Here is a 13805-nt window from a genome sequence, read left to right as displayed (position 1 = left end):
GAGGGGATAGAGGCTTATCAGTACATGCATTAGTGAGAATCTACGTGAATTATTATTTGTATACAAACAGCATACACGCAATGGCAGACCAAGTATTGTACTATTCCTTTTCCTGAAGTGAAACTTTTCAGACTGTCACAGAATGTTTGTTCCACTTCAACGATTACTATGGATCTTCCAGTCTCAGTTATGAATCTGCAGCATCAAAATCTCAATTTTCATTATAAATCCTACTACCGGCTGATTTACTCTGAGGTGAAGGTTGAAAAGATCACCCATTACACAAATACTTAAAACCAAAGCCAAACAAAAAAAATCCCACCTAAGCAACCTAAAAACCTTCAACCACCAACGCCACTTTATTTTGTGCCCCAATTTTTGATCAATGATATGATACCGCAAACAAAGCAATGATCTCCATTTCACTGTAAGCCCTTAGTATACGATTGAGTTGAATGTAATTTAAATGAAAACAAAGTACTTTTAACAAAGATTTTCTTTAAAAAATGAATACCTCAGTCTGACCTTCATGGGCACTGGATTCATGAGTGACACGAATAGCCTAAAATTAAAACATATTTCGATTAGACTTTAAATGAGAGACTTTTAGTGTTTTAAGAATCATTGTATGCTCTTCATTTTAGCAAATGCTGCAGCTCTCATTGTTTTGTTCCATACTTGTAATAAATAAAAAATAAAGAAATAATCTCCACTTCTAAGGATCTTTGGAGATTAATATTTAAGCTCCATCACGGACAATTCAAATACCTAACAGTTTGTAACAACACTTTCACATACAGAAAACAATACTGTCAAGTATTTTTTTAATATATATCAGGTCCTGAGCAGACAAAATATTTTAGATAGAAGCTCTGATCAGGCATCTTATGTCCAGCCTTTATACAGAAAATGAACCTCAACTGTTTGCTTGCTACTACTTCCCTCAGCCACATGATAACATCCTTATTACTGGGGGTTTCACAATAAGCTTAAATTGAACTCAGACTTGGAAATCATCTAGGTTCTTATTTTGAGAGGACCATCATTACTATCAGAAGCAGCAGCACCATTCTCCCCTTGCACCACTGACCAGATATTTCTGCCACATCCTTCCAAACAACACTAATGATCTGGCTAACCACACTGTCAAGTTAGTTCATCTGTTTGGGGTGGGGGGGGAGGAGATTATATTTCAGCAAAATTAGCTCTTTGTGTGCCCCAAAGTGCTAGAACCAAAGAGAGGTGACCAGAAGGCACAAATTAAAGGAGGCAACAGAAGAACCTTCCCTTCAGCAGTAGTCCCAGAGGAGCTTAAATGGACCATAACACCAATCCTGAATCCACCATAAACATTATGCACACATTCCTCATCCATTTCAAAGTCTTTTTAAACTAAGCCAGTGAATTAATATGGATGAGGAACACTGACAAAATCCATTCTGTTGACTAGGGACAGGCAGGAATACTTCTAAACTAACACAGTAGTTTCTTTGTAGCAACTGGCTGATCACAAACTCATATGTAAAACTGAATTGGTTTAAGTGTTTCACTGGATCAACAAATCCTAAGTACCTTCTCATGCAAACAATTCTTAAACCATTTCAAATAAAATTAAAAAATACGATACTAACTTCATAAGTTTCTAGATATTTGGCCCTCTCTTCAGGAGTCATAGATAATGAATCTTCTAGGAACTTTTTCAGTGAAGAATTAGTTTCTTTAAAAATAGAAAAAAGGACATAACATAAAGCATGACTCAAAATTCGTTAAACACAAACATCATTCAAAGCTTACAGAATAGTTATAGCCAATAGAAGATTTAAAGATATAACTGCATCATATCTTTAAGACACTGAAGGCTAATGCAAGAGGAATTGCGACCTGCTGCTGTTTGTGATATTTTAAATGCTTTAGTTCTTGGATTAGTATGAAACACTGTTTTTTATAATTATAAATAGAAATGGTCTTTGAATAAAGACTATCCTTTATGAATGGTTCTATTCAGAGAAAAAAGTACAAAACCTACCCTTCCCTCCACGCCTCCCCACAGTTAAGGAAAATAAAGGGAAAAGCCAACAAAAAAAAATCTCAATCAACTAAAAAAACCTTACCAAAGTTCATTTTATCTCTGTTGTTTGCAATAGCATGAATTAGGCCAATTGTTCCACAAGCATTGTTAATGGTCTGCTTCATGAAATACACCGATGATTTGACATCTTGACCTTTAGCTTTTATTCTCTCTTCTTCTTCTGTTCTGAAGGTTTCATACTAGAAGGAAAGTTACAAACATTTCACAAACAGAACAAACAGATACTGGTTACATTACCCAAGAAAAAATAACCTTAAAAGGCAAGAGCTCCCTAACAAACAACAAAACTCAGCTTGCAATTTGAAACACTTAACATGTGTCATCCAGCTAACATATAGGTAAACTTAGTCAAATTTCTTAAACCAAAGCCTTTACGCTAGCCAAAATGCAGTCATTTTTTAAAACATGACTTGGAAATATGGGTCACCTAACACAATTTCCAACACATTAAAAATATTTCCTTGATCCAAGCACCTGCCCTCGTATCTTCTCAATCCAACTAAAAAACTTTGAAGACAGAGATCTCAAAGCTCTATCAAGCAAACTGTAATACTTCAGGTGTTTTATCAGCATGAAGCAGTCTTACAAGCTCAATCTTTACATTTTTTTTTAGGAAATCAAATAAGATGTATATAATGCTCACAAACTCAAAACAGGCCCTTCAAAAGCCACCTTCATAAAGTGAATTTTTTTTTTGTAGTATTTTCTGTAGTAAGAAAGAATTTAGTTTGGTTGAATAATCTAAAGTATTTGTTTTGCAAAGAGCAAAACTGATTAAAATGTAGTATGCTGTGCAACAGCGTCGGTTTTGTGGTTTCTGCTGGTTTTTGGTTCATTTGTCACCTTTAGCAGGTGATTGTTTTTTGTAGTGGTTTTTGAGTTGGTTTTTTTTTGGTTGTATGGGTTTTTTATTTGTTTGTTTTGGCTGTGGTTTGGGGTTTTTTTTTCGGTTGTTGTTTTGTTTTGTTCTGTTTTCTAAGATTTCCATCTCAAACAGAAAAAGGATGAAAGAAAACTGCGGATGTTCCAGACAATGCTGTTCTTTCTTCCTCCTTTGCCTCTTTTACTAGGTAGTTTTGCAGATAAAAAAAAATTGAAATAGATGAGCATTTTACACAAATATGACAAAAGTAAAGCTTGAATGTGGAATGTTATCAAGGAACTCTTCCTGAAAACCCATGAGGAATTCCTCTCAGTTTGTATGTACTGTCAGTGGCAAACACAAAGAAGATATTTTCCCAGCATCATGATTCCCCACTTGCAGCCTGTCTGAACTTCTGAATGGTCTAAGTGATAGCAAGAGTATTCATGAAGCATTTTAGTTTGACACCATGCATTTAAAAGTTAACAAAAATAGTCTTTATTGAGAAAAAAATTTCACAGAGCATAACCGGGCAAAAGTTCAGATTAGAGAAGTATAGTATATTTGCCATTCAGTATAGATGCCATTCATTCCCTGCCAACCAAAATAAACTCTATAGCAAAAATAAATACATAAATGGTGAGAATACTGAAAATATTTTGAGCCAGGGTCAGACCAGATTGCCTCAAAAAGTCCCTCCTAGCCTGAGCTAACCCATGATATGCACTCATTGGACCGTGTCCAAAATGCCCAATGCTCACAGTATTCACTCTGTGTAGAGCTCACAATGCAGACTAAAAAAGTCACTGACCTTTAAACTGGACAATAACCCGGACAATAACTCTAAGATTATCTGTATGCTAACAAGAGTATCTTGCCCTAAAGCAAGTTCAAGCAAATTGATATACAGGAAACATGAAGGAAAGGAACTTCTAGATAGAACAATGACATGATAGAAAAGTGTTTAAAGGCAGGAAAATTAATTGAGACACACTTTCACAAACATTATATAAATATATAAATAATATGTATATAAGAACAATAAATATAAATAGATGTTAAATAAAAGCAAAATATAACAGGCTATATTGAATGGCAGACTGAGGAGATAAGTATTCCAGAAAAACAAAATAATACTCAAGACTCTTGTGAACTTCACCCTGAACAACAAAAGCTTCAAGAACATTCACCCTTCACATACTCAGGCTAAACAGTTGACAGAAACACTTGTGCCCTTTATGCTGCTGAAGGATTAACACACTGGAGAAAATCTCAAATATTTAGCTGGTGGTCAAATTTGATTGATCGACACAGAGGATATGCTGCTTCAGGGTGAAATCAGATACATCTTCTCAAACAAGAGGAAAGTTGTTCTCCCCCATGGGATGATGGTCCCATAGCACAATCCAAGCCTGCACAGGCAGGGAGGCAACAGCAAAAAAAAAAAAAAAGAAAAAAAAAGAGGGATAGTCGCAGAAGGAGCCCAGACCTGTAGCTCAAGCAGTCATACAGAAACCAGAGCACACGGAAGACAAGACCACAAAGGCAATAAAGGAAGCTTCCTGAAGACAGGTTGAGTACATTTAAGAGTTTGCTTAAATTCAAAACTACCATGGTATCTGAAATCAAGCTTGAAAAGGACTGTCAGCAGAGCTGTTCTGGAGAAACCAAGAATGCAAAGCTTTACAGCACCTAATGAGTAAGAGGACTGACCTAGTCTCTCTTCTTTCTATCCAAACAGGTTTTGTTACAGAAGTAGCTTTTGTTACAGAAGAGACACATTAAAAAGAAGAGATTTGGGCAGATTCACCTCAAACATTTTGGCTGATCTTATCACAAGCACATAAGATTTTTATGAGTTGAAAGATCAATACGAATCACACATTTCAACCTATACAACACTCAAAGGAGATACGCAAGATGGATGCCTTCTCTATGTAGAAGCACAAGATGACACGAAATAAGCAGACTTCAAGATTTAACCAAGTCAAGTATTTCAAACTCTAACACAGAGGAAGAAGCAGGGAAGTTATCTTTCATTTTAGAAATACGCCCCATCTGTCCATGAAGTGAAAGCCGTCCTGATACTGACAACTGAACTAAAGTCAGATTGAAGTTTGGTCAGTGCAATAGTACAAAACCTCAAAAAATACTTGCATTTGCTGTAGTCCTACATCCTACCTCTTATTTAGCATGTGCTGCTGTAGCTTTCTGCTAGGAGTAGAACTGAGCTACCCTACAGTGCACTTTTTTTTTTTTTAAAAAAAGCCTTAAATTGTCTGTAATAGAAAAATGTGTGGCATGTTTCTCTGTGCTTCTGCCCTAGCTTTTCCCACTCCAAGTTGAAAAGAAATTGGAGATACAGTCTAAGGTTATCAAAAGCAGGTTCTGGAAGAAGCATTTTGTTGTTGGTGGTTTTAATTACCAAGTCTCTTCAACAAGCTTTGAGTCTCATCTTGATTCTATTATGATACCGAAGTACAAGATTCAAACTGTTCATTCCAATTTCATTTACAATAAAAGTGATGAGCTGATTATTAAACAAACATTTACCTTTTCAGTTATTGGAAACAGAAGTAGGACTGCACAGACAGGTCTTGGCACCATGCTAAGCAGTTCTGGTTCCATACCATAAACATCTACAAACTGCCAGTCAGGATGTATACCCAACTGTTTGAGAAACTGAAAAAGAAAAAAAAAGAGTAATATTAAATGAGTACGCTCATATACCCATGATTTTCTGAAGCTAACAGAATATTTACAATGTGAAATGCACTGTAACAACCCATACTTTCCAAAATTTAAAGAGAATAAAGGAGAATAAGTGAGATTCAAGGTTTAATAAATAAGGCCAGATAACTCATGGTGCTAACAAAGACACACAAAATCTCCATGTTTTATTTAATATTGATATCTACACTGGTATCTACACTGGTATCTATATCTATTCAATAGCTTTAGTAAAGAAAAAACACTCCCTGCACAGTTTACTAAAGCATTAAAGCATTTCAGACACTTTTTATGTGTTTTGTCACAAAACAGAAAATTATTGAATATTCAGTTTAACTACAAATCATGGGTCAGAGCAGATATAAATAGATTTATGATATTATTTGACTCCGTGAGTGCTGCAGAACAACTGGCACCAGTGCTTACATTGGAATTGCTTGGTTTCAACAACTCAAAAAAAACCTGTGATCGTCAATGGCCTCTTGAGCAAAGAGACACAAAATATGTATTTTTGTAGATGTACTTTTTAAGGTGTTCTTTTACATAATGAATCCTTCCAAACTATGATAGGGCAACATATTTTTAAGACAACAAAGATTAGGTGCCACACAACGACCATGCATCTTCAAGTAATTCTCATTTGCTTCCTTAGAATTTCTGAACATTGTCTAAGCCAAAGGCTTTCTGATCACCTTTCTTATTCTACAGCTGTATGTCACAATACAAAGTGATTTTTGATCTTTTACCTAATGTTAAACCACTTAAAAAGAGAGATTGCAGCACCTACTAAGCTCTAACAACCTCAGCATACAACTGGGTGTTCACTTTTTAAATCAGATATTCTTCTACTCAAATAAGTTATGTACTACAGCAACAATTGCAGAATTAATAGCTATATGTGATATAAAACAATTTGAATTATTTGTTATCAGAGCCTAGAAGAACCTACCTGAATCCAGAAACTCCTGTTACTATACACACACTGACCACTCATAAGAAAAAGCTAACTGTACACTGCAGCATATACAAACCCTGTTTTGAAACACTACTACTGGTTAAAGAAACACATTTTGGAGAAAAACTTAAAGATGTGAGAAATCTATGCATCTTCCAAAGATTTACCATTCCACAACTTACTATATTTCTGCTGGAAAAAACATTCTACAGTCACCTGGTGCTCTCAAGTTTAAAATAAGGAAAGACAGCTGATCAATACCTGCAAATTTAAATGCCTGAACAAACATGCAGCACATAATACTTCTCTACCCTACTTAAAAGGGAAACAATGGGCTCCAAAAGCATTTCTTTAGCCAGGTCTGAACAAAACTCAACTCTACAGTTCCCAATACTGTTCCCAAAAGTAATGCTGTAGAAGACCAGAGTAATTTGCTTGTTATCTTTCTTAGGGGAGAAAGATTATTTTAAAAGCTTCACCATACTTTCTGCCCAACTCTAGTTGAGGAAATAGATCTATTGATACATTTTCAGTAGAGATGTTAAGAATCACATAGGATGATAAGCCAAAATGATAAACAGATTGCATTTTTCTCTCCATAATCCACCCACTGAGCAGGTTTATACATATGCACAAGAATTCGGGAACAGTTACGCTGTGTTTGAGTGGATTCATACCTATATAGATATACCTTGAAGAAATACCCAAAATGAGTTCTGTATTAAAATGAAGCACAAGAATATACAACAAAATACAAGTGTCTTCCTCTAACATGAAATTCCTTTTAAATACCAGTTTCAACTTGTCTTGGGCAAGAGGCAAGGTAGTTGTTGTTCAGAAGGCACAGCCAAGGGGCTGACTCTCAGTATTTAAGATATAAAGGAGCACCTACAAAGGCTGAATGTATAGACAACAAGTATTTCTAAAGATTAAGGAAGAGAGTTTCATTCAGGCCTGGGAAAAAAATTGGAGATATCCTTCTGAAAATTTAGTTAAGTAGATAATAAAAACTGGTACCATAAGCTCTTGTGTAAAAGAGACAGACAGATGGGCAACAGATGAGCAATAGATGGCAGGATGGAAGAACTCTTAAAACTTATATGGAGTCTATTTCTAATGTGGAGACATGCAAAGAAAAAGAGTTCAATCAGCGACACAGACAGATAAGTAAGCTTTTGTAAATGTGTACTGAATGGCTAAAAGCAATGTAAGACTGCATTTAGCGAAGAAGAAGTTTTGTAGGAATAAAACCAAGTTGCTAAGAACTAGGGAAAGTTCTTCAAAGAGACAAAAATTCACACAGGAAGATCTGAAAAGAGATGTCGCAAGCACCAGCTTAAGTTTTGGCAAGTTAACCAAATACCTTAGTATTATCTAAGTCAAACCTCCTTTTTTTGTCCCTCAGTCTTTTTCTAGCCCTTTCCTAGGCCAGATGAAGATGACAGTACAGGAGGCAAAGCAACCCCCTCCTTGCTGACAAAAGCATTCCTGTTTTAGGACAGCAGGCAGTTCCATATGCTTTTTAGGCAATGTCACTCATAGAGAGGGGACTCTGCTGCTTTACGTTCCAATTATTCAGCGATTATCCAAGCAATTTTATCCTGCTGACACCTACCAGATGGAGCAGTTGGGCTACTTCACACTGTGTCTGAGGCCTCACTGACTTCCACCTGTTTATTTTCTCTTAACTTGTTGATAAGACATACAGAAGATAAAATAGCAGCTTTACATTTACCTACATCTGCACAACAAAGTACTACAAACTTCTTTCCAGTCACCGCTTATCACATTGCTGACTATTCTTAATTTATATGTCTCAGCATTTACCTTAGAAAAGAAAAAAATAGATACTTGCCTACATTACGCAAGTCTTACAGGGACTCAGGAAGAACACAGCAGCAGCAACAACAAAATCCACTAAAAATCTGTATCTAGTTTATTAATTTTTTCATTACTTCATTGTTACTGATTGTTGTCATATTTCAGTTGTCTCTTTTGCTATTATATTAACATACCTTCCTGAAAAACACATCCTGTTTTTTCACTGGTTCACCTACCACTATACAAAAAGTCTCTTTTGAAACTATTTTACACACACACACGTGCACGCACACACTATCTGCACTGCTTATTAATTTCTTTTTTCTTCAATATTACAGAAGGTAATTATTTCTCACCTGATCATTACTGTTTTCAACCAGCTAAGGTAGAGGATAGAGATGATGAAGACAGACTCATGTCAGCAGCATAAAGCCGAAACAACAGGCATGGGTTTGAACGCAGGAAATTTGAAATTGATAAGGAAAGCATTTAAAAATAAATTTTAAAAAGTAACAATCACGGTCAAACACCAGCTGCCTGTCAGGCTTTGGAGTAGCCATCCTTCGAGGAGTTCAGAACTCGACAAGTTGCTGAGCAACCTGTTTTAAACAGAACGTGGATGTACTGCAGAACTCTAAAGGTCCTTTCCAGCTTACCCAATTCTATTCTAAATAACCACAAACTGTAAATCTGTGTGTCAAAATGCTAGTTGATAGCAAAAAACATTACAATTAGCACATTCAGGCACGTTAGCTATGCAGTATGTGGTATAATCTATGCTGTTTTCTTTGTTGGTACCAGTACTTCACCTACTAACTGTCAGGCATTGAAAGAAGCACAGAGCGATTATCTTTAATACATGACTCTGCTGTGAAGCGCAATGGCTACCTCTAAGGTTCATTTAAAAAAAAAAAAAAAGAGTTCGGGCTTATTTATACATTTTTGAAGAGCATCAAAAGCCAAATAGAACAGTGCACAAAGGCAACCTAGCAACATCTTGACCCACAAAACTTGATTTCAGCAGTTTAAAATACTTCTTTTGCCAACAACAATTATTTTTTTTTCAATAAAGTTGGACAGCATTTGCAAATATTTCAGAACCACCACATTCTGAATACCAAGGCATTGTACTCAAGACTTAGTTTTCCACATTTTACTGTGGTATTACTATACAAGTTGAAACCATGAAAACATAAATGTGGAAAACTGCACAACCACTTTCAGACACCCCAATGCAGAAGTGAAAGAGCTTTTCTGTCCTTTTCCAAATGCAAACCAAGACATCCACAGAGTATACATTTTATTGTGCTTCTGCTCATTGGATTAAAGCATCGCTGTATCACAACAAAACCACAGTTAAGATGCTCTGCAAAAACGAAACGGTCTATGACTTTAGGAAACTGGAAAGGCTACATCTAAATAAATCTATTAAGACTACCAATATTTTGTTACATTTTCATGAAAGCACGGGAATTTTTAGCACTTTGTTAAATTGAAACTAATCTTTTTGCCTAGAAAGTAGTAAATCACTGTATAAAATATGATGGAATTATCATCAAGAAATAAAAAACAACACAAAAGCACTTATATTACAATATAAATCCACAAACAGATTATTGTAATCAGCCCTTTAAGTATCCAATTCCTATTAAACTAATCTATATTACAAATATAAATGCACAATATTGATTCCTTATACATAATTTCTAGGCATATTACAAAAAAACCCCATTTGTTTCAGAAGTGAAATTCCTCTATAGAAATAAGAGAATCATCCAAAGATTATTTCCTTTGTTGAGCATTATAGGGATATATTTCTCAATTCTTTCATTATTACATTTATGGAATTAAAATAAAGGGATTATTTTTCAATACGTTTTAGAGAAGGCATCTTTCAGATCAGTAACTAAAATGACTGAAGCGACAAGATGGCAGCAGCTGTATAAACTCCAGTTCTGTACAGGTCAAAAGGCATAACAAATATATGTCTGTAACTTACATGAGGCGCATTATTCTTCTTTACCCACTATTGCTCACTTAGTGCCACAATATGGTCTTGCTTAAAGAAGAGATGCTCCATTATAATAAACTTGCTTTGAAAATTCAAGATTTACTACAAATTTTTCAATACCCTCAAGCACTGTATTTCAGGACCTCATAATAAAGTTGAATACAGCCCATTTCTCATCACAATTTTTAAAATATTTTTTGTTTCAAAATTTGCAGTGAAGGAGGAGAAAAAGAGAACACTTTTGACTTCATCAAAAATCAGAAATACTACACCCACAAATGCTTATTCTTCCAGTTGTCGTGGTTACTTCAGGCTGTTTAAAAGGGCAGCACTGACTTACAGTTAGTTCTCCTAATCTTCACAGTAAGAGGTATATATTGTAAACATATTCATCGAGTAGTTTTGAAACTTAATACGCGGTATGACCAGGCACTGCTGTATATATTGAACCAGGAGATCACACAGGCAGCAACACAAAGTGCACAGAAAGCCAGGCCAGTCAGTTGAGCCAGGCTTTCTCTGAAACCATCCTAGCAAGCAAGAGCTATACAATGCTTCCAAGTTCTGAGCCACCAGTTCAAAACGGGACACCATGTCATGCTGTGAAACACACTTCAAGACCTGTTTCCATTATGTAAACAGTTATTTCATAAAGGCACCAGCTGGACCAATAGACTCTTCCAAAATAAGCTGTTGAACATGCTATTTTTACAGCGTACTAAAGCAACATTTGGATTCTACAGATTCTGCTAGTTCTTTATGGGAAGGACAATGAAGAAGGAACAGCATCTTCAGTTGAACAAGATAACCCATTGCATGAAGTACTACTGCTTTTTCTCAACTCTGCAGCATCTCATTCACTTAAAGATTATTCGAGACGGTCAAAGTATATAAAAGGTCAGAAGTGGCAAGTTCAAATAGAATGAAATAGGTGGTTTTCTCAGCTTTCAATTACTAAGATACAAAGACAGATAATGCTTTAAACCCCAAAACAAGTTGCAATTTTCCTTTTGTGACACATCTACCTATTTAAACTCAATCCAAGGTCTATATAGCTTGAGAGATTATAAATCACAAGCAGTCATTCAACAGTTGATCTCACAGTGGATGTCTACTATCCCTTCATGTTTGTTCCTGTGCTTTTTGTTTGCTATGCTGTGCTACGTCTCAACCCTCCCTCCCTTTGCTGTTTTTGTGGAAGCCTTTCCAGGGCGTTCTCTTTACAGAAAGAAACAAAGTGAGTCCTGGTCTTCCACTTTCGGAAGCTACACTCCTAAGAGGCTGTTTGCCAAGCACGCATGCTATCTCTGCTACTTCCACTTGGCTTACAACAGAAGAGTTAAATTCTAATCCCCTACCCCAAACTAAAAAAAAAGTAAGCTTAGCTAAACATTTTCAGAAGGACTACTCCATTTCTTCACATCTGACAAGCTTTCATTCCCATACAGTAGCTCATCTGCAAGTACCACCACCTAACACACTTCAGGAATCATGGGCACTGCCTTTTCAATGGCTTTGATCAGTAGACCTGCAGTCAGTGCTCAAGCTCCATCAGCAGATGCCATTACTCTACCTTTACCTGGATATAATGAAGGCAGGAGTTGACATGCTGCCTTATCTAGGAAGTAAGGAGATTTCTTGGAACATGTGAGATGAAGATAGGTAGGAGAGATCATGGGAGACAGAGAAAGATATCCACCAAAACTCATTTTTTGTTTATCTACATTTGCTAGGGAATCAATCATGGGTTGCAAGCCAGACTGAAGTAACATCATGATGAAGAATAATCAGCTTGTGTCCGATCTCCTCACCCCAAAAATCTGTATGCAGCCTGACTTTTTTTTGGTGGTAGAAGAAATTGAGAACAAGACACAGAGCCAAACATCATCTGGTAAACAGCAGGCAGATAAATCCTGTTCTCTTGCTTTCCCTCTCCTGTCAGTGGGGAATTCTTAAAAGAGATCCAGGAAGAAAGGCAGCACTGGTCACATCAGGCTCCCCCAGCTGAAGGTCAGCAAGAAGAAACCATTCTCTGTCATCATTGTACACAACATGGAGCTTTGTAATTGCTGAATCATAAACTCTTTCTATATCTGAGGTGGACTAACCATTCTATCAGACTTGTGGAGAGGGGGAATAAAGAAGCATTGTGATAATTAAGTTAGCACTGTTTGGTACATTTAACTATGCTGACTTCTCTCATAAAAAGATCACTACAGATATGTGGCTGTGGTTTTCTGAGTAAGACACTGCCACTGGAAATCTATAAAGCCAAGAAAGAATACTCCCACTTGCTCTCACCAGGCAGTTTCTGAACCTTTAAATAACTCTAATGCATACGCAGTAAGAGAAATCTTACATACACCAAGGATTTAGGAATTCCTAGACTTGTATTATAACATAAATGCTTTTGAATAGAGAAAAACTTTCAATATATTTTGGAAACATTTCACATCCTTACAACTGAGAAATACCAGTTCTTCTCCATTATGGTCTGAACTTCTACCACAAAGACTGACAGAGTCTAGAACTTGCAACTTACAGTTCAAATCTAGAGAGCATACTGTATGGTAACAACATACTGAAAACAGGTGAACCTGCATTTAGTGCATTTCCTTTCTAGTAACTATTAAAAAAGGGGAATAAATTGATTGATACAATAATCAAAATAAGATAAGCATTTGTTATATCATAATGACAGATCTGACTATAATACTTAGGAATTCATATATCTGACGGGTGACTGGAATTTGGGGAAGGTTGAGAATTCACTATGACACCTAGCAGAAACATTAACACTAACCAAATGAGTATCTTCCAAGAACAGTCTAATACTCAAGTAAAGCAAATAAAACATAAGTAAAAAAAACCTAAATAACAAAAAAAACACTCCACCAAGAAACACACAGATGGCTGTCTGTGTAGAGGTGCATGTATTAAACTGCTACTAGACACATATACTACAGCTATTAGGGGACATCACTGGTTTTTTTTAATCCTGAGAACTCTAGAATATTTCACAGAGGACAGCACAGAGAGCCACAAAAAGGTATGTCCTTGCAACTATCATGATTCTTTAAAAGTGTTCAGAACTTCATTTGAATCTCACATTACTATTATTTTTCTTTTAAGGATATGAGTAACTGATGACTAACAGCCCTGCTACACAGATTACCAGTGTAATGATGTGATAAAAAGAACAACAACTAATAGTACAAGGTGTATTCATATTCAGTACTGACCATTCCCTCTCTCTTTTTTTTTTAAATATATATCCAGTCTAGATAATAACAATTGCTTCTCAGTTCAGACTGGCAAATTATAGTGAAAAAGGAAC

At 36.0% G+C, this 13805-nt stretch overlaps 1 protein-coding gene across 1 annotated transcript in view; it reads right to left on the bottom strand.

Moving 5' to 3' along the window:
- UCHL3 (ubiquitin C-terminal hydrolase L3) overlaps positions 1-5633 on the bottom strand; it is a 32792-nt gene extending 27159 nt beyond the window's left edge. The window contains exons 1-4 of the mRNA XM_009556038.2: positions 5505-5633; positions 2112-2268; positions 1632-1717; positions 515-562 (exon numbers count right to left, since the gene is read on the bottom strand). Coding sequence (XP_009554333.1) covers positions 515-562; positions 1632-1717; positions 2112-2268; positions 5505-5579 — 366 coding nt within the window. The 5' untranslated portion in view covers positions 5580-5633. The remainder of the gene's footprint in view (positions 1-514; positions 563-1631; positions 1718-2111; positions 2269-5504) is intronic.
- Between the last annotated feature and the right edge of the window lie 8172 nt (positions 5634-13805).

The sequence above is a fragment of the Cuculus canorus genome, chromosome 1 (genome assembly GCF_017976375.1).
Source record: "Cuculus canorus isolate bCucCan1 chromosome 1, bCucCan1.pri, whole genome shotgun sequence".
Taxonomy (NCBI): domain Eukaryota; kingdom Metazoa; phylum Chordata; class Aves; order Cuculiformes; family Cuculidae; genus Cuculus; species Cuculus canorus.
Note: the sequence above shows the minus strand (reverse complement) of the source record. Positions and strands in the feature narration are given on the sequence as shown.